The following is a 21,860-nucleotide window of genomic DNA, read 5'->3' on the forward strand; positions in this document are numbered from 1 at the left end:
GGCGCTCCATAAAACTGTTGGTTTGTGTAAATGACCGAAAACTACATGCAGCGTGAGGGTGGATTTCCCTTTGACTTCGGCTTAAGGAAGAATCGTTCCCATGATCATCCCACAATTCATATAAACGGAGACAGGCAAGGAGCAACTGCTCAAAGGCAAAGCGCTGGCAGCCGAGGCAGAGCTCCGGTTCGGCAAACGTCTCCCGAGTGCCAAACGTCTCCCCAAACGCCTAACTGGTCGTCAGGGCGCAGAAAAGAAGCTCGGGGAGCGCGGTCTTCGCCCCAGCTCCACTTCGGTGCTTCACGATTCCTTCTCTGGACTGCCTTCCTGATAAATACCCGCTGAGGTCACCTAAACGCTCTCCTCTCTGTTATTTGCTTCTTTCCAACGTTTGGCGCCCAGCTCCCGCCATCTGAGCGCCCCGCCCGGGACCACGGATCTCCTGGGGCCGCAGCCTTGCTTCCGAACGCGACGGTCGCGGTGCGCCGGGGTAGCGAACAGCCAGGCCCGAAGCCCCGCCCCGCAGCCAAACGCCCGGTCCGCGACCCCGCGCCCAGCGCCAGCCGCCGGGTCCCGCCTGGGCCTCTCCTCCTGGGAATACTGGGCACCAGTGGCCCCACCCCTACCTGCGCGCCGCATCTCCGGGAACAACAGTCTCCCTCCCGAGCGTCACAGCCAGACATGGCCCAGACCAGGTACCCGCGCGGCCTCCAATCTCCGCACGGCTTTGCGCGCGGCGCTCAGCCTGGGATGAGGCAGCGAGGCCGCAAATGCAATCAGGCGGCGCTGAGGGCAGCCCGGGGGCGGGGCGAACGGGGCGGGGGTCGGGGCCTGGTAAGGCCCCGCCTGCTGGGCTATCCAGCGGCGCACCTGACTGCCCGGGAGGCACGGCCAACGTGGTTGGAGGCGGGGCTAGGAGGGCTTCAAGTCTGAGAGACCTACAGGCACCGCGACCGTCTGGGGGCGTGGCCAACCATGCGGGAGGCGGGGCCTTGGTGCTGGACATCAGGCTGTGCTGCCGGCAGCCTGTGAGAAGGCCGTGAAGATGGCGGCCTCCTGGAGGCTAGGTTGTGATCCGCAATTGCTGCGTTATCTTGTGGGCTTCCCTGGCCGCCGAAGCGTAGGGCTGGTGAAGGGGGCTCTTGGGTGGTCTGTAAGCCGCGGAGCTAATTGGAGATGGTTTCACAGCACGCAGTGGCTTCGGGGTGAGTGCCGGGGCTCGCTCAGCTTCTCTGTGTAGCTGAGTGATGGGCCTGGGACAGGGGCAGTTATGATCGAGGGCCTGGGTCTGGGTGTGGAGGTGCGCGGGCTCCCTATTCCCTTCCCTCTTTCTCCGAGTGGGGTCCGCCGACTTGGCCTAATGCATGCTGTGAAGGGCTTTCTTGGCAGCTGGGAGAACTCGAGTCTGCCCTAGGCCACCTGGTTTGTATGGCTTTATGACCTTGCCTTGGAATCTGGGTTATTTGTGAGGCACGGAGAGGGTTCCCAAACTCTCCTCTCTCAGCCCCCTTTCCAATCAAGGCTCAGGTTTCTTTAGGGTTGTCAAACGTCTCGAACGAGAAAAAGCTGCCCAAGGTTGCCGAGATTGAAAAGCCACTGTTGGGAGTTCTTACTCATTCTCTAGGCCTCTCTCTTTTGGGAGGTGTTTTCACTGAGGCCAGTCGAGTTTTACCCCACGCTATGACTCGTGAAAGACTTAAATTTGTAAATTCCTACAGCATCACAGACAAAGGTCCAGGAGAATGTTTCAAGCAAATATTCGCTTGAAAGAGCGAACATTTAGGAGATAAATCATACCAAAAAGTTTATTATAGAAAATTGTTGTTTAGTAATGATATTGATACAATTAACACAATTCTTGCAGTATTTAACAGTATCCAAAATGGCAGGCCGGGTATTATTTTTCCGTATTTTGGGAGAGAGTTGGAGGGATGGAGAATAGGACTGACGTTTTTTAGTGACGTATTACCTGCCAGTCATCGTTCCTGGCACTCTACAGAATGAATTTTAATTTAAATAGGTCTAGTAGACGTTGCCTTCATATTCTGAGCTATCTGAGGCTCAGAAAAAAAAAAAATCACACAAAGGCATATGGTAAGATGAGTGTATTGGGGTTCCTAAAGGTTCCGTAATGGGAACAATTTATTTCATTTTTGGTGTAATGTTTCATAACATATTCCTTGGAGCAGAGGTGCTTTAACAGTGTGTGCGGAATTCCTTCTCTTCCATCCTCCAAGTTTGTTGAAATTAAAATTTTTTACAGCTTCTAGAGATTCGGTCTGGTCTGGTGTGAGGCTCAGGAATCTGCATTTTACAAATATTGGATGAGTTTTGATGTTTTATTTTGACATTTAATGGAATGAGCTTTGAGACTCACTGCCTTAGAAAATCATGGAATATTAAAAGTTTAGTATTGGATATAATCTAGGAAGAGTGTTCTTAATCTTGTTTATCAAGCAGATCCTTTTGAGAATCTTTGAAAATGCTACAGACTCTCTATACAGAGAAAGTACCATAAATGGTCACACACAAAAATGTGCACGTAGTGGCTCACGCCTGTAATCCCAGCACTTTGGGAGGCGAGGCTGGAAGATTGCTAGAGACCAGGAGTTGGAGACCAGCCCGGGCAACAAAGTGAGACCCCTGTCTCTATTTAAAAAAAAAAAAAAAGCCAGGTGTGCTGGCATCCCAGCTATTCCAGGGGCTGAGGCAGGAGGATCCGTTGAACCCAGGAGTTAGACGTTTCAGTGAGCTATGATCCTGCCATCGCACTTCAGTCTGGGTGACAGAGTGAGACCCTGTCTCAGGAAAAAAAAAAAAGTATGCATAGGCCCAGTTTAATGCCTTTAGAAACTCAGGGAAGCAATCCTTATCTGCATCCTCATGATGTTTTTTTACCTATTCCCCATCCCCTAGACATATACCACGAACAACTTGTCTAACCCAGTTTGAATACCATCTGTCAGGAAGAAGGCACGGCATCTCAAGGAAAGCCAAATTAGTTTTCTAGTGCTGCTGCAACAAATTACCAGAAATTAGTGGCTTAAAACAACACAAATTCACATCTCATAGTTCTAGAGGTCCGAAGTCCAAAATGGATGTAACTAGGCTAAAATCAAACTATTGGTAGGAGCTGCATTCTTTTCTGGAGGCTCAAGACCCCATATGTTTTCCAGATTCTAGAGGCTTCTAAGATTCTTTGACTCATGGGCTTCAAAGTCAGCAATGGCTGGTTCAGTCTTTAGCACATTACATCACTCTTAATATTCCCTTCTGCCTTCTGCCACTTGCAAGGACCCTTGTGATTACATTGGGCTCATCTGGATGATCCTGAATATTTTCCCCATCTCAAGGTTGCGTAGAAACCTTAATTCCATCTTTAACCTTAATTCCCTCTTGCCATGTAACAGTATATTCATAGGTTTTGGGTATTAGGACGTGAATCTTTTGAGGCATGGCATTCTGCATGTGAAGCTGTGGAAAGTGTTTGGAAATATTAAGTATTTGGAAATGTTGGACTTTTTTCCTAATACCGAGTCAAAATATATCCGCTTCTGACTTTCACCTACATACAGATTTTTGTTTTGCCATGCCGAAAACACGTGGCAATCCTTGAACTATTTGTTTTACAAAGTGTGAATTTGTGATGGTGTTTTTTCTCTGAGCTTAGTAGAAACTGTAGTTTTATAAAACTAAACAACTATTTGGATTACTGTAAACTATATAAATTAAGTACATTTATCGGACTGTTTCATCTTTCACACAATTATCTTTAAAAATTTGTCAGTTGGAACTACCTTTGGAGTTTTGGTTTCCTTAAGAGGTGCTGGCAGCATTTTTATGAGCTACGACATATGCCATTTTCTTAGCACTTCCTAGAATTTCGCATTCACTTCTCACATAACCCAGTAAAGATGGCGTCATCTGCATTTAGTTGGACAAAAACACCAAGGCTTAGAGAAATTGAGTCTCCTAAAGACACACAACTGTGTTAATGAACTGAAGTGCATGTATATATTTATATACATATATTAATTTGTTTTACAAATCTTTAATTTGTATCATTCTCTCAACAGATTTATTGAGAATGCCGAGACTTTTTTACCACTTATTGAAGAATGAGCGAAGAAATTTAATCATACTTAGTTAATGGCACTCATATATTTTCTTATATATTTTTCTTATATATATATTTCTTATATATATTTATATATTTCTTATATATATTTCTTATATATATTCTTATATATATTTCTTATATATATTCTTATATGTATATGATATTTTCTTATATATATTTTCTTAATCATATTCATTAAATGTCACATTTAATCATACTTAGCTCCTGGACATGCAATCCAAAATTCTATATAGGGCGGATCCTTAAAGTATTTATAGTGTCTTTGGGGACATAAACAATAAAGGTATGATTTCAATAGTGTATACAGTAAGCTCAGAGGGGGTAAGTTGGAAATGATCAGGAAATCATATATAAGGCAGCTTCTTAGAGGAAAAGGTGACAGCCCTTACAGGCCGAAGGAACAGCAGAAACAAAGACCCGGAGACCAGAGTGATCGTTATGTAATTGACACAGCATCTGTAAACAGTTTTTCAACCTACCCTAGACAGTTAACTTCAGAGACTTTAAATTGTGGTCCTTTCAGAGTAGGTAGCATGATTTGGAATATAATTGGTAAGATGTTAATTAATAATATTGGTTTTAAGTTGTCTCTGAAGAATAACATGTTGAATTCAAAATAACCTGTGAATAGAAAAATAACTGAGGTTCAATCTTGGTGGCGATTTGCCTAGTATATAATTATAGGCCATGCATATTATAGATGTTAAATAAACATATCTAAGGAAGCTAGTAATCTAGGAAGTTATAAAAGAACACTAGAGCCTACAGTAGGATTCCAAGTTGGCAGCCAGGGAACTGACCCACATTGTTTTAGCAGAAAAACTTATGGGAAACTTTTAAAATCAGGAGACTTTACAGAAAAATCTAGATTTTTGTTCTCTCTTTAAAATTGATAGTTAAATCCTATGTGGTGACAATTATCTAACACTGAGTAATGATTGTTCTTTTTAGGTAGGAAATTGCTTCCTACTTTGTCACTATGCCCCCTACTCTGTATTACATCTTAGCAAGGCTGAATGTCCCTTGGTATTTGCATCACCTCTAGTTGTCATTTTTTTTTCTTGTACGCTTATCTCTACGGAAAGTAGAAGACAAAAGACCAAGAAAAATGGGAGAAAGCAGATATTGTGCATATGTGTAAAGGAGGAAAATGCTTATCCATTTAATGTGAAAATAAAGGATGTCAGAATCTAAAGAAAAAACCTAAAGATGCTAGTCCTCTTCTCTCACCTGCCTGTTTTTTGTAGTCATCTGAGTTTTTGACAGCAGTGCTATAACAAGGAGAGAGGGAACTTCTTTGATAGGGTTAATGGTATGGTATTTCTGCCAAAACACGGATACTCTTTTAGGCCTGGTTCTTATTAAGTGCTTATACACTGATAAGATTGATACTCTCTTTCGAATTCTCATTTAACTGTGGAAACAGAAACATGTAGAATAGCTCTAGTAAAAGTAGGATTTATTAAAAGGATAGAACATCACTTATAAAATGCTGCAGGGCTATGGGGAAACCATAATTATTCCATCTGTTTCTTCTAGGGCTCCTATTGTTTGTCTTCTTTCTCTTATTTACTTTGTTTTTCTGTGCAGACTTGGGATTATCAATCTGTTTACTCCTGGCTTTTCTTTCTCAGTGTCAGCTTGCCTTGCCTCAATGGTGATTCAGGCCTTTATGCACAATGCGCTGTCAGTTTAGTTTAGGTGCTCACCATCATTTCTGTAATCTCCTTCCAAATTCCTTGAATAGAGAAACTGACTGACCCAATGTAGACCAATTGTGCTATAGGGCATGCAAGTCTGATTCTTTCAAAGGCTACGATTTGGACATTTTCTTTAAGAAAGTAGTTGAGAATCGATGATTGACATGTCTGTTGCTATGACCATCTGACTAAAATAAGCCAGTAATACAGTAGTCCTTTATTTTAATTGTTTCTGCACTAAGTAATGACCGAGCAAAATGTATCATCTAAGCAAAGCACATCTCGGCTACTCAGCTGAGATGTTTGCCCATCCAAAGAAAAGAGGACAGGGGTAAATGAGATCTTACTACAGGCAGCAACAGGAGGGACTAAGAAGATTTAGGTGATCAGGAAATACTTTGTATGTGTTTACTTTGTTTTAAAGGATTTTATTCTGTCTATGAAAGCAGGTTATTAGAAGTAGCCATCACATACTGAGCTCTCACTGTATTTGCATTACTTCTAACCATCATAAAAACCCTGCAAAGGTTTGCCAGGTTTCACAGGAGAAGAAATAGAGACCCAGAGAGGTTTTAGCATTTTACCCAAGGTTAGTGCATAAGTGGATGACCACTTTGGAACTGTGCACGTGATGACATCCAGAGGAAGAAAAGAGGACCTTTCTTCTTGGATGTCTTTTTTGCAGAACAAGAAACATCTTGTTACCACAGCAGAATTTTCTTATATTGTATTGACCAGAATTGGGTCGTATGCCCTTTCTTAAGTTAGTCACTGGCTTGACTTCACTGTGTGAAAAATGGATAGACTTTGGCTAATCAAGGGGATGGGTGTGGAATCACTAACTCTGAGTACATATGCACAAGAAAAATATATTGCTGAACAAAGTTGAGCTTTTACCAGCAAGAAAGAAATTTGGGGAGTAGGTTTGGGAATAATCAGTAGCATTTGTTGAGAGCTTACTATATACTATGCACCCTTGTAAGCACTTTACATGAATCAGCTCATTTAATGCTCACAACTAATGCTATACTCTGGTAGACTGTTCAAGTTTCAACCCAGATCTGACACCAATGCCTGTTTCCTTAACCATAGTCTACCTCAGTATCAAATGATACCTTGATTATAGATTTCAGCAGAACAGTGTCAGCTTGCCGACGTTTTAAAGTTCACCATGTGTACATCCTAAATGAACATTTTTGCTTCTTTTAAAAAAATGAAATCAGACATAATAATAACTGCATTGTAGACTAGCATTTCTGTGACAGCCTATCATTTTAGAACAATTAAGGACACCAAAATTCTTGACTACATATAAGGGTGGCAGGACTATTTAAGAGAGTTAGAGTATATATTGACTTCTCCTATCTGCAAATTTCTAAGGTGATGTACTGTTAAATATACCTTCTTATTGTTGTCTTGAGCTTAATTTGCCTTTTACAACAAAATGTGTAAGTTCCCAAAGTATCGTGTGTGTGTGTGTGTGTGTGTGTGTGTGTGTGTATCTTTTGCTAGGCTATAAATGGAATGGTAATTTCTTTTTGCTCTTCTCCCAAGATGGCAAAGTAAAGTGAGATTCATGTAGAATTTTAATTTTATAGTTTAATATGAAGAAGGCCAGTATTCCAAGCTGAAATCTCTTCTAAAACGTTTGGTTTATTTCATTCAAAGGAAACGCATTCTACACCATATGCTATCTAAAAATTCTGGCTAACCTGTTTTCTAATGTGCCATTGGATACTAAGTAGAAGTATAATAATATAGAATCAGCAGATTCTATAAACAAGATGGGGTATATGGTGATTCATTTTTTTGGTAGGCAGTACATTTACTATAGCTGGTGATATAGTGCTTGATATCTTTCCGTTACTGTATAAATGAAGGACTTTATTCTATTATATGAAACATTCCTAGGGAAAAATTAGGATCAGCAAATGTATAATTCAGGAGAGATTGCTTGGGAATCTATTAGCCCTGGTTTTTGGAGGGGAACAAATCTGTTAAAAAACTATAAAAGCTATACCACTAACTTCTTCAGGAAAGTGCATACATACACAATTTTATATATAATTCTGAGTCCAGAGGACTCAGATCTCCCTGTACTTTGTCTATAAATACCACCTAGTCTAGAGACTACTTCCATAAACATTTTGGTCATTTCCTAGCTGTTTTTTGGATAATAGCCATCCTAATGGATATTAAGTAATACTAATACAGATTTTTTGTTTGTTTGTTTTCCAGTCTTCATCAGGTAGAATCTCAGCTCTCATAATTCTTTGATGGTCTAATGGCATTTTTATCTACTACTGTCTAGTACTTGTGTATTTATCTTCTCATCTAAATTGTAATCCTTTTGAGGTCAAGAATCTGGTTTGGTCTAGGGCTAGGATAACAAGTGTTCAGTAGGCATTTGTTGAATGCCTGATTTGGCTTTTAGCTTTGGAAGTGAATAGTATGAGCACTGAAGGTAAAACATTTGCCAGTGATTTTAATGTGAGCTTGGTTTTCAAGTATGAAATGTAGTTGGAATAGAGATCAAGAATTAGTGTACTTTAGTCATGAGAACACTGCTGAATTAGGTAAAAGAGAGAGTAAAAAGGGAACCTTCAAGTTTAGGCTGGGAAGGTGAAAGGAACCTGTGAATGCATCTCTCATTACTCCAAGAAGGAACTGTGATATTCTACAATATTGTGACTTCTTACAATATTATAGGATATTGTGATACATCTAGCCAGCTATCTGGATGCCTCCAGAATATACCCTCTTAATTATTTTTATGCTGCCCATCAAAAATAAATAGCTAACATTTTTGAGACTTATTCTTTGCCAAGCCCCATGTGTTACCTTCTTTCTTTCTTTCTCTTTTTTTTTTTTTTTTTTTTTTTTTTTAACATTTTTTTAACATTTTAAGATGGAGCCTTACTCTGTCGCCCGGGCTGGAGTGCAATGGGGTGGTCTCGGCTCACTGCAACCTCTGCCTCCTGGTTTCAGGCCTCCCTAGTAGCTGGGACTATAGGCATGTGCCACCATGCCTGTCTAATTTTTGTATTTTTAGTAAAGACGGGCCTTCACCATGTTGTCCAGGCTGGTCTTGAACTTCTGACCTCATGTGATCCACCTGCCTCAGCCTCCCAAAGTGCTGGGATTACAGGCATGAGCCACTGCTCCCGGCCTACCTTATTTCTTTACCAAAATCTATGACACCATTTTAGAGAAGAGGAAACAGACATAGACTGAATAAATAACTTGTAGGTGGTGGATCTGAAATTTGAGCCTAGGCAGTTTGATTCCAGTACCTGTTCTCTAAATCACTATGGTATTCTGCTTCTCCTTGAGTTTTTTTAAATTAAATGTTTAAATAATAAAATATTTCATTTAGCACAATAGTACATGCATATAGTTTAAATAGTACTGAAAGGCTTGTAACAGTACAGTGGATCTCTGCCCCATCTCACCCAACTTTCCCAGTCTTCCTTAGAAGTAACTAGTTTTGCGTCTTAACTTTCTTCTGGCATTTGCCCATCTCGCTGTTTCTATTTTAGCCGTTCTCTGTGGATGACTGCCGGTCAGTGCCGCTCTCTGTTTTCCCTCCCCAGTGAAATTATTTTGTAATTCTTGGTCAAATATTCAGTGTTTACATTAAACAAATATTATGCACAATTGAGGATTGTCCCATATTTTGATTGTCAGCTTTCTTTTTGCTGCAGTTATTGCTGCCTTTTAAATTTTTAGTTAGTTTTTTCTGTGATAATTTCTAATTTATCTCACACTATGTAATAGCTTCTCCACACAGTTTTCTGTAATGTCAGCCACATCAGATACTTTCTCACTTAACTTATTTTTGCAGTTTTTATATATCCTCAGCTATGTAGATTGAACTTCAAGCTCTTCTTTTTGCCCTCTGCAGAGAAAACAAGCTTCAGTCTTCTGTTGAATGAGGGTAGGGTTGTTACCTACCACTGGATTAAGAGAGGGGATCCAGGTATCTAGCTGCTTTTCAAACAGCAGCCACCCAAATCCTCCCTGGTTTAGGAAACAGTTTTCTAGGGTCTCTTTAATTGATTATTACATATCTGTTTACTTTTCTGCTTCCAAAATTGTGTGCCATTATTCCTTTTCTCTCTGTCCTTGTGGGTTTCTGTTTAAAAATAACAAAAACAAACAGCACATTTTTAAACTTAGGTAAGTTTGAAAGAGGAAGTAAGATTGGATAAACTTATTGTAGACATGTATGAAAATGTAGGTTATCAGAAATAAAGGAAATAAGAAGCCCTTATAGTAATATCGCTAGCTAGAGATGACTACTATTGTCATTTTGGAGTATTTCATTTCAGTCTTTGTGTGTGTACAAGCTGGGCAGGGAGAAATTGAATGATGCCATATACAGGTTTGAGCATCTCTAATCTGAAAATCTGACATCCAAAGCCTTTTGAGCACTGACATGATGCTCAGAGGTGATGCTCAAAGGAAATGTTCATTGGAGCATTTGGGATTTTGGACTTTGAGATTAGGGATGCTCAACCAGTAGGAATAATGAATGCAAATATTCCAAAATCTGTATAAATCTGAAATTAAGAACTCTCATAGTCCCAAGCATTTCTGATAAGGCATACTCAACCTATATATTGCTTATGGGTTATCTTTTTTATGTTTGTTAGCATGCCAAGACCTGTAAATGCTGTTTTCACACAAACTGTTGTGCATTCATTTTCTGTTGTGGTCCATTGACATTTTCAGTCTATTTTTACTCCAGTACCACACCAAAATAACTATTTGAACAAAGAAGACTTATATGACAAACACTCTTTTAAAGTAAAAAATGCTGTAACTGCCTTTATTCCAAGTGTTAATATTACTCTGTGCCTAGTGCTGATTTTTAAATTACCTTTACTTTATTCTGCCTTATTTCATCCAGCCTGCAGATGGCAGAATTGTTTCATTTGAACAGCAACTTTGAAGGCTCCGTTTTATTTAGTGTGTTCTGACACTGGAATGAGAAGTGATTAAGTGAACAGTCTCTCTCCCTATTAGAGAAGAAGCGAATTAATGTTAGAGACAGGGAGCCACACTAAGAAAGTACTGGGTAATTTACTTTTTCATTTGGTCTATCTTCATTTCATGATTTTTGCATGCTTGGATTATAAATGAACTAGAGCCTATAAATGAACTAGAGCATGATGTTTAAGCTGTACCATATGTAAACTGCTGAATTCCCTTACTTTAGTGAGAGTAATGGAGCTTAAATCTGCTTCATATTAACCATAAAGCAGTTTGTTCTGCATTTGTGTTTTAAGAGTTTGCTTGTATTAAATTTTTTTTTAATCTGGAGACCTTTTAGCGTTCATGAATAAATCATCAATTTAAAGCTTTGATGTAATTGAGTTTGCTGAAGTATGAGCGTTTTGGTCTTAGGATAAAAGAAATACTTTAGGGAAGAAGAAACTAGAATTAGATTAGTGTACCATATTTGAAATTGAAGTCAGAATTATGCTGTAGAAAAATTGGAAGAGCCCATTTGAAGAAATATAGGAATTGCTTAGAGGGATTACTGTAAAATTCAGTGATTGGTAAATTGCTCATGTAGCAGAAATGGCAGGGAAAACAGCAATATGCTAAGCAAAAAATTTTAATTTATTGTGTCATTCTGTTGATGTAAAAAAAGAGTAAAATAGTTCTCATGAGTCATGAGACTTTACTTTTAAAATCAGCAAGTTTAAATATAAACTACTGGACCACATACATTACAATAGTCATTTAAAAATTTTTAAAAATGTTTTGTAACTGCTGTGGAAGGTTAGACTTCACAAGCCAATTAGGTATAATTTGCTGGCTTTATAAGAAGGAGCAGAACACTAAAGTGACTACAAAAGTATTAAATTTTAACTAAATTTTGAGAACTTTGAGAATACTAATTGTATAATGAGTGTAGCAAACTACTTACCTGTAGTTGTGGGAAACTAATAGTAGGAAACATAATTGGTGCGTATCTTAAGACCTTCTTGATTTGACAAGAGAATGGTAGAATGTACAGCTTACTGGAATGAGGAGGGGGTCTGCATATAAGTTCAAATACAAATTAATTAATATTAGGTAAAGGATAAAATTCCATTCCAAGGAGTCTAGAAAAGTCTACACTATCTTAGTAGAGTTGACAGCAGCCATAAAGGGCAGATATTAATTATGTGCAGGCCTGTCACTTCAAGCTGATATTATGATTGTGTAATTTACTTTCCCATCAGAAAAATATGTCTGGAAAAGATACCATATAGTGTTCTAATCAAAAGAGGGTATGCTAGAATGAAATATATACTTTTATTAACACATTAATGCTTATGAAATGATTTTTCTAGCATGAAAGCCTGAGGATAGATTAGTTAGAATAACTACAAAATATATTGCACATTTAACTCTCCATAATAAGCGAGTATAATCTATCAAGAGATAGTATTGAATAATGGAGATGTCCAAAATATCTTTCTTTGGTTTTTGTCACCTTCATTTCAGAGTAAAGATAATGATCTACTACAGAATTTTTGTATTATCATAATTCAGATAAGCAATTTCAATTCATTTCATGAAGGGTGACGATTATGTTCTTTTTATTTTTAAAATATGAAAATTTTTGAGGTTCTTCATGTGGTAACTTGAAAAATAATAATAAATGCAGAAGTTTCATAATGTAGTCCTTAATGTCAAGAGTAAAGGAACTGTGAAGGTCTCTTAGGTGAGAGATTATAATAGGAGATAGAATCATAAAATAAATATGAATTGTGTCATGACAACTGGAACCAAAGCATACAAACATTGGAGAGAGACTTTAAGAGAATTAAGTTAGTATTTGTCATAAATTGGAATCTGGCTATAGAATCATTGAGGTCCATTTAGTTGCTTCTTTGAAATGGAACTCTTTGATATATAAATGTAATGTGTATATATTTATGAAATATTCTGTTCATAATGCCTGGCTTGAACTTTTTGATAGAAAGAACACATTGGAACTTTTTTTTTTAAGCCTTTGTTTTTGAGAAGAGGCTGGCCTCTTACCATGGTGCTATTTAAAAGACAGAAGTTTTTTTGCCCACCCCCCCCCCCAACTTTTTTTTTTTTTTTCCAGAACAAGTGAGTTTGTTATTCTGAGCTTAACAAAATAAATGCTGAGGCTCAGGCTGACAGTACATTCTTTAAGCAACTGTTTTTGATTTCTTCGTCAAGCCATGTAAAAAATGAAAAAGGCAGTAGACACACCACATAGTGTAGAGGATTAGAAAGCTCATTCTATTATCTCCAAATGCATTTAGTGTGTTAAGCTTTATGCACGTTTTAAGAATTCTTGCAATTAAGTGTAGGATTGTTATGGTTTGGATTTGGAGATGCATCACTAGTGTTATAAGCTTGCCTGTGTGTGAGAGAGTGTGTGTGTATGTGTGTTTTCCAGGTACACTTCCCTAATTTTAGTTCACTCAAGAATTTAGTTCTCCAGCGTTTTATAGACAAAACATTATGGTTGTACTTAGTAGTTTGCATTATTTTTTAACCTATTTAATATTTTAATGTGCCTATTTTAGTTCACAAGGACTTATTTTACTAAGTAAAAAATGCAAAGATTTTTAAAGCTATCTTCTAGTTATAATTTAGCATTTCAACTAGAGGTAGCTTGGGAATTAAGTGAAACTGTTTCAGCTACAGTTATTGAGAGTCATGGTGGAGTGGAGTTGGATGGCCTTTGTTCTTCAGTGTCTTCCAAAATAACCGTGTTTCATAATTAGGAGTTAGGAAACTCATTGTGGCTATTTTTCCTCCTGTTTTTCAATATATAATGCACTTAGAGATAACCTGTTCTCTTATGCATTTGAAATATTCATTGTCAGTAGTAAAAGTGGTTTCTTTGTTTTGTTTTTCTCGGGCAGAGTCTTGCTCTGTTGCCCATGCTGGAGTGCAGTGATCTTGGCTCACTGCAACCGTCTCCTCCCAGATTCGAGTGATTCTCATGCCTCAGCCCCCCAAATAGCTGGGATTACAGGCGTGTGCCACTACGCCTGGCTAATTTTTAAATTTTAATAGAGTGGGGTTTTGCCATGTTGGCCAGGCTGGTCTCAAACTCCTGGCCTCAAATCTGCCCACCTCGGCAAAAGTGGTTTTTTAATACAAGAATTCTGCATGTTCAAGGTGGGGAAAAGGCTTATAAGGATGTTTGATTAGACATATGAAGAATGCTCACATGGATCTGATATGTCTGGTTTGCTGTATTTGGATTTCTGAGTGAATATAAGCTATCAATAACAATTAATTGATGATCCATATTTGTAAGGAACATTGAGATGTAAAGTTAACACAGCTTTGAGAGTTTAGCATGCAGATTCGCATCCTGTAATCAGTCTGGATTGTGGTTTTCTCATTGATGAAATGGGCATGTTTGACTTGGACTTTGGTTTGGGCTGTGTCGTTTTGGCGGCATTAGGAGTGATAATTGTACTTTTCCAGCCTTCTTAGAATTAGGTGCCAGGCCGGGCGCGGTGGCTCACGCTTGTAATCCCAGCACTTTGGGAGGCCGAGGCGGGTGGATCACGAGGTCAGGAGATCGAGACCACGGTGAAACCCCGTCTCTACTAAAAATACAAAAAAATTAGCCGGGCGTGGTGGCGGGCGCCTGTAGTCCCAGCTACTCGGAGAGGCTGAGGCAGGAGAATGGCGTGAACCCGGGAGGCGGAGCTTGCAGTGAGCCGAGATTGCGCCACTGCACTCTAGCCTGGGCGACAAAGCGAGACTCCGTCTCAAAAAAAAAAAAAAAAAAGAAAAAAAAAGAATTAGGTGCCAGTTGAGAGAGAGAAAGGGTAAGACAGATGGAGATCAAATGCTGATAGTTACATTGGATTGGAGAATGTGACTTAGATCTGTGGCCTTCTAAGACTGGGCTTCTTAGTACAACCCCACTTTAGACTTTGAACTTCCTGTTTTAGACGGAGACTGTGTGTGTACGAAACAAACGCACATATCCGAATTGCTGCCTCATACCCAGTGGGCCCTGATGGCAAGAACACAGAGAGGTGGGCCTGTGGAGCTGCTTTTGAAAGGCAGCGCCATGTGTGTCTAGCACGTGGACGGAGGAGCTGATAGGAAACTGCAGGTTGTCTATAATCAGAAAGTTCTTAAAATAAGAGAGTGAGGCAGGTATGCATGCTTGCATTCTTTCTCCAGACCTTCAGAGTGAAGGAAAAGTGGAGAGGTACAGAAACTTTCTCTTAAATACTTCAAAGAGGTGGAAGCGCCTTTATCATGAAGCCATAGGAAATCTCCATTTGAAAATGCAGTACAAGTTATTCAGCTTCCCAAGAGAAATATTTATTCTCATTTAACATTAGTGCTAAATTTCCTTACTTTTAACCCTAAAACATCAGTGGAGACAAAAGAAGCCCTGTTCTTCCACATTTGAAATATGTTAGCTATGCTACAGTGTTTTGCTTGTTTGGGTCTGGAAAGTTGAATAATCTGAAGAGAGAATAGGGTCTATGGAAAACTACAGGGGATGGATGTATTTGTTACCACGGTATTTTATTAGTAAATTGTAATCTAAAAGCCATGTTGCTCTTGAATGTAACCCTGGACGGTGGATTGGGAAGTGCAGCCGGACAAATACATAGTGTTTCCTTTATCGATACCTAAGGAAAATGTTATGTTTCATTGGGAGATCATTCTGGTTTGAGGTCTACTTCTCTGGATCCCCAGTTGAATTGTGGTATGCAACAAAGTGTGAGGTTAATTTAACCACTTAAATTCTGATCATCCTTGACAAGGCAAACTTTTCCTTTCACACTTGTTAGTAGGAACCTTTGAATCTTGAATACTATAATATTAGATGAAAATAAAAACAGCCAGTTTCTTAAAGTCTGATCTTGATTATTCTGTTGTAGATCATCAGAACCATGTTTTTGTTGTTGCTGCTGTTTTGTTGTTGTTGTTGTTGTTGTCTTATTTGCCTTTTTCTTTGGTCATTTTACCTGTAAATCTTTTTTGCAGAAACAAAAGGGAAAGGAGGAGGTGAAACCTAAATCAATCCTAAATCAATTTTTCTCCTTTTTTTTTTTTGACTTACAAGCACCTGGCTTGAGAAGATGCATAGAACACTGGGGAATTATGAAAACAGAGTTTAAAATATCCCAAAAAACACTTTTATGGTTATAAAAAATTGAATTTTATGTTTCCCTACTATTTACTGGAGACTTAGTTTACCAGTTGGGAATCTTTTAGACTTTGGAATACCTTCTTTTTCAAATTGAATTTGCCGTTAATTTACTTGAACTTATATTGATGCCTCATGAGGTGCATTATTTGTTGTGGCTGATCTTTCCTTTTTTTAATTTCAGGTGATCCCATTAAGATACTAATGCCATCACTGTCTCCTACAATGGAAGAAGGAAACATTGTGAAATGGCTGAAAAAGGAAGGTGAGGAGGTACCTTCCTAACGTCCTGTGTGCTTTGTTATTTGGTTATTTTTTTTTTTCCTAATCTGTCCTGTTATACAGTATGTGATATAAATTAAATAAATTGTGTTCCTTTGGTAGTTAATGTTAAGTTTGGTTGAATACAATTTTCCCATGATAAAGCAGCAAAGGTTTTCTGGGTTCAGCATATATCCTTACACAAGCACAGAATGGTAAAAAATATTTTAAGGCTTTTTCCCCAACTTTTAGTCCTTATACCTAGCTTTTAGTTTCAACATCATAATTTTGACATTCTCCTTAATTTATAACTTTATCATGATTGTGTGTGTGTGTGTGTGTGTGTGTGTGTGTTCGTGTTCTGGGAGGTAGGCAAGTTCATTATAAATTTTATTGGAAAGAACAAATAAGTAGAATATAAGGAAAACCCTCAAAAGCAGATCAGCGGAGGAGGGTTGTAGCTCTGCTAATTATTGAAATATAGTATTAAGCATTTCTAATTAAAACTCTGGGATTGGTGCTTAAAAGACAGACCAGTGCAGCTGAGTAGAGAATAAGGAAATAGATGCAGTTGCACATGGAATTTAAGTGTATAACAAAGGAAGACAATATTAGATTTATTCTTTATGTTATGTGAAGGATAAATTACAAATGAATTATACACTTAATGTATAAAAATGAAACTATGCAAGTCTGGAATTCCTCTGAACCCGGAAGTGGAATAAACACCTTAACTATAACTCAAAATCCAGATTATAATATGAGAAATAAAATTTGATGGTAAAAGTACTAACTTTCATGTGGCTAAAAATACAAGTTAAGTAAAAAAAGAAGTGACAAATTGGACAAGAGTATTTGCGATTTCTATCACAAAGGGTTAATATCCCTAAAAAATCGATAAGACTGTCAACAAGAAAGTGGGTGATACATGAACAGATGGTTTACAGAAAAATAAGTGCAAATGGCTCTTAAACGTAGAAAAAGATACCTAACCTTTCAACTGGTAAGAAATATGCAGATACTTTACTGAAATGTCATTTCTTACTGATTATATTGACAGTAGTTAAAAAGTTCTACAAGCTGTTCTGTTGATGATGCTGTGGAGGGACGGGAAGAAGCAGGCACTCTTGGACATTGCTGGAGGAAATGCCAAATGGTGTAAATACTAGGGAAGAGAATTTGGCACTATTTAGATAAGTTTCATTTATGTTTACCCTTTGGCCCAGCAGCTCTACTTCGAGGGATCTGTCTCAGTGTTACACCAGCAAAAATAAGAAAAGACAAACACACACTAGGCTGTTTATCACAGCACTGTTTGAAATAGCAAAAGGTGGAAACAATCCAAATGTTGGTTAGTACAGAATTTGTTGAATAACTTTTAGTATATCTACAACTGTAAAAAGGAATGAGGAATATCTCTTTATACTGCTATGGAGTGATCTTCATTGAAAAAAGCAAGGTACAGACAAGTGAGTATCATATATATCATTTATCAAAGAGGTGGCAGTGCTAATATTTAAGAAATTAGAAAGGATAAAATAAAACTTTAAAAACAACAATAGATGGTTATCTACAGAGTAATGGAGGGAACAGTGTGGGGGAGAAACTGGAAGCTGGACTTCTCTGAATATGTCTTGTTTTGTCTCTTTGACTTTGGGACCATATACATATCTTGCACAATTTTAAAACAAAATTAAAGTGTAAAAGAGCCCTAAAAGTTGAAACAATGAGACAGGTGATTCTAATTGATTTTTTTCCTCTCTCTTTTTCTGTCTCTCAATTTTTTTACATAACCATACAGAGAGGCACTATTTCAAATGTCAGATATTTGATTATATGCCCCTAATAGATTATAACTGAAGGATAAAGCGTCTCCAAAAGTATAATCCTCAACTGTTAGAGTAATCATATTATGCTGGTTATGTTGGTATTGTTATTCTAAGGCTTTTGTATGTATTTTATGGGATAAAGCAAATGACTGGTTAAGATAATATCATTGGAAACTTGGGTTTTTAGTATAGTTTAAAGGAGAAACAGGTAAAAGTTTCTAAGGTTAGGAACGACCCTGTGATGGTAAATTTTCTAGCTCTTTCCCCTGGCAATGCCTAGAAACAAGGACCAATCCAGTCGCAGTGAGCACCCCTATAACCCAGACTGTAGTCTCTAAATATCAGTTCCCACTAAAGTAAATGAAGGCTCCTTGGAGAGTAGCTATTTGCAGGCCTAGGGCAGGAGATGTGCAGATGAGCTTTTAATATCTTGTCAGTTCAGAAAGCAAGGAAGCTGTCAGAAATTCCTGAGGGCATCTTAAAGGACTCAGGAGCCGGAGATGAGATAGTTTGAGGATCACTAAGGATAATAAGGATAATATATTTAATATATTTCAATACATTAAATATATTTGAATCCTAAGTTCACAGTAATACTAAAGGAAAAAAATTAATAATAATTGGTTAGCTTTAGAGGGTGCTAAGAAATTAACTCATTTTGAAAATGTAATAAATGGAAAGTCTCAAGCATTTTTCTCTACCTCTTCTGCTATATGAACTGTAGCTCTGAGTAACCAAGTAATTGATGAGAAGTTTCTCATTATTAGCATATCGCAGTTGTTAAAAGATAGAAGCATCATAGAACATCACTGTATTGCCATTTTGCAATCTCTGGTAAAATAGTATAGCCAGTGATCATTAATAGCTGCTAACATCACAAAAAGAGAGATAACCAGATATTTCATGTTTCCCACTGTGAAGTAGTCTTGCCAGAAAATTGAACCAAATGGTTCAAGCCTATACCTCTATCATTTTCCAGGAAATACCGGGGAAAATATAACGTGTTCAATGACAGCATGAGAAGTATATCAGCAAAAGCTAGACTGAGGAATTCTATATGCCAGTTTCTTCAACCAATAAATTTCAGGGTGGTAGGGAAGAGCCCGGGGGAGGAAGGTGGGGGAATCTATAGCATACAAGAGATTTGAGACCAGTGCCAATGTATGGACCTAATTTTAATTATGATTCAAGCAAATAAAACATATGGGGACATTTGAAAACTGGCTAGATATTTAATGATATTAAGGATTTTTTTTTTTTTTTTGGACATGGTCTCTCTCTATTGCCCAGCCTGGAGTATAGTGGCGCGATCTCTGCTCACTGCAGCCCCAACCTCCTGGGCTCAGGGTGATTCTCCCACCTAAGCCTCTTGAGTAGCTGGGACCACAGGCATGCACCACCATGCCTGGTTAGTTTTTTGTATTGTTTTAGAGACAGGGTCTCCCTGTGTTGCCCACGCTGGTTTTGAACTCCTGGGCTCAAGTGATTCTCCTGCCTCGACCTCCCAAAGTGCTAGGATTACAGGCATAAGCCACCGCACCCAGCATAGGAATTATTAATTTTAAAAGTTTAATAATATTTTGGTTATATTTTGATTATTTAAAAAAAATAATCTCACCTATAAGAGATGTGAGATGAAATACTTATGCATAAAATGACAGTATCTCTGGGATTAGCTTCAGAATAACCCTGGTTGAGGTTGAGAGGGTAGGGAGGGGTATAACTGAAACAAGATCGGTCATGAATCACTTGGCAGTTGTATAAGTGAGGTAAAAGGTATATGTGGCTTCATTGCCTTTCCTTACCAGTTTTGTATAGTTCAAAATTTTTATATATAAATTTTTTTAATACATTTTTAAAAAGTTGTGCATAGTGCTTTCAGGATATAATTTGAGATGAGAAACTAGTACCAGATGAATTGGAATGTTGATATTATGAAGAGAATATCTGATACAATACCTACCGTCTATAAAGCTGTATTACGTCACTGTTTCTGGCAACCATTTTGCCAGATTTTAAGTACCTAATATGGTGCTTAGAAAATAAAGACTATGAATAAAAGAGGTGAGTATGTTACAGTGCTTATACAGAAGGATAGAGGAACAGTTAATGTGAAGGAAGCTGGGCTTCTTGTTTTTCTGGCAGCTACTTTCTTTTCCCTTTCTTTTCCCCATCTTCCTTTGCCATGTGTGGTGGTAGAGTCTCCCCTCCAGGTATTGGCCACTGGATAGCCTCTTTAGCACCCTATGTAGCTGTCTTTCCCTATGCTTGACTCATTCTGTATCAGGTTAAACTATTGTGGAGGAAAGAGGATGAGTCTACAGTACCTATTAGGGATTGTTAGACAGAAAAATAGAGAAATTAGAGGTGACTGAATGAGTCCCCCACAGCCATTATTATGCTTCACCTGGAGCAATGGTGAATCAAGTGTTAAAAAGGGAAAGAAAGAAGGGAAGAGCAAGTAGAGAATGAATAACATGGTCTGGGGAGGACTTGTCTAATTCCAGAGACTAGCCCTGGCAAGGACTTCCAGGGTATCCTAATGTGATTTAGTAGGCACAGATGTCACTTATACAAATGTTGGTATTGAGTGGTCCAGTCTAGTGCTTGTAAAATAGTATCAAAAGAGTTTAGGCAGTGGGCAGGACACCAGAGTCTGGAAGAGCTGTGTTGTGATTCTAGGATTCTAGGAGGTCTAGCCTTTCATGGCATTGCTTTTGCCACTAATGACAGATTTGGGGATCAGGAAGAGGGCTGACAAGTATTTACTTGAGAATACTAGCCAAATGAGCTGGGGAGTTAGGGACAAGGCCTCACTTCTTTGAGGGAGTCTAGGGTGTAAGGAAAGGCAAGAAAAATTGCTGTGGGTTGAGCCTCTGTGGGAGGTTAGGAGGTATGGTGCAGTGAGGTTATCCAAATGAACATTGCTGGTCCTTGATGGACCCAACCAAGTCTGATTGGACATATTACTTAATTCTGTTCTTCAGTGGGGAATATGTCTGAGTTTGTTCATGTTTGTGCTTCCCATAATGACTAACATCGTAATTGGAATAGAACTGCAGTGCTGTAAGTGGTCAGTTAGTAAGGGTAATGGCAGAGGGGAAAGTAAGCCAAAAGCAGGGTACATGACAAGGATCCAAGAAGGCTTTGCAGATGAGGTAGTATTTGAACTGGTCCTTGTAGAATAAATGGGCTTTTTGAAAAAATGAGGACATTCCAGCTAGAAAAACACGGGTAAAGTCTTGGAAGAAAGATATCACTGAGACATACTTTAGCAACAGCAGGTAGGTCTGGCTACACTGGGGGCATAATGGCTGTAAGATCAGATAGATTATTGGAAGGATCTTGAATGCCAATCTGCAGTTTATCAGTCCGTGAGGGTCCTTATCCTAAAGCCAAAATATATCCACATTCACGGTTTCTTAATAGGAAGTCGTTTCTTTTCTTTTCTTTTTCTTTTTCTTTTTTTTTTTTTGAGACAGAGTCTCACTCTGTCACCCAGGCTGTAGTGCAGTGGCCCGATCTTGCTCACTGCAACCTCCACCTCCCAGGTTCACGTGATTCTCGTGCCTCAGCCTCCCAAGTAGCTGGGATTACGGGCGAGCACCACCATGCCCGGCTAATTTTTGTATTTTTAGTAGAGACGGGGTTTCACCATGTTGGCTGGTCTCGAATTCCTGACCTCAAGTGATCTGCCCACCTCGGCCTCCCAAAGTGCTGGGATTATAGGCGTGAGCCACTGTACCTGGGCAGGA

At 38.6% G+C, this 21,860-nt stretch overlaps 2 protein-coding genes across 8 annotated transcripts in view; one reads left to right on the forward strand and one right to left on the reverse strand.

The window, feature by feature from the left end:
- APIP (APAF1 interacting protein) overlaps window positions 1-810 on the reverse strand; it is a 60,921-nt gene extending 60,111 nt beyond the window's left edge. Inside the window, exon 1 of the mRNA XM_003254409.3 lies at window positions 627-810. Coding sequence (XP_003254457.1) covers window positions 627-683 — 57 coding nt within the window. The 5' untranslated portion in view covers window positions 684-810. The remainder of the gene's footprint in view (window positions 1-626) is intronic.
- The window catches only part of PDHX (pyruvate dehydrogenase complex component X), a 180,808-nt gene continuing 159,700 nt past the window's right edge, over window positions 753-21,860 (forward strand). For 6 of the 7 annotated variants that reach the window (XR_004033696.1, XR_004033697.1, XR_004033695.1 and 3 more), the window contains exons 1-2: window positions 882-1,205; window positions 16,200-16,280. Coding sequence is in view for 3 of the 7 variants with exons in the window: in XM_030829742.1 (XP_030685602.1) it covers window positions 1,046-1,205; window positions 16,200-16,280 (241 nt within the window). In the remaining 4 variants the exon portion in view is untranslated. Of the gene's footprint in view, window positions 1,206-16,199; window positions 16,281-21,860 lie in introns of all 7 variants that reach the window. The other variant, XM_003254407.4, reaches the window with a different exon arrangement.

The sequence above is a fragment of the Nomascus leucogenys genome, chromosome 15 (genome assembly GCF_006542625.1).
Source record: "Nomascus leucogenys isolate Asia chromosome 15, Asia_NLE_v1, whole genome shotgun sequence".
Lineage (NCBI taxonomy): Eukaryota > Metazoa > Chordata > Mammalia > Primates > Hylobatidae > Nomascus > Nomascus leucogenys.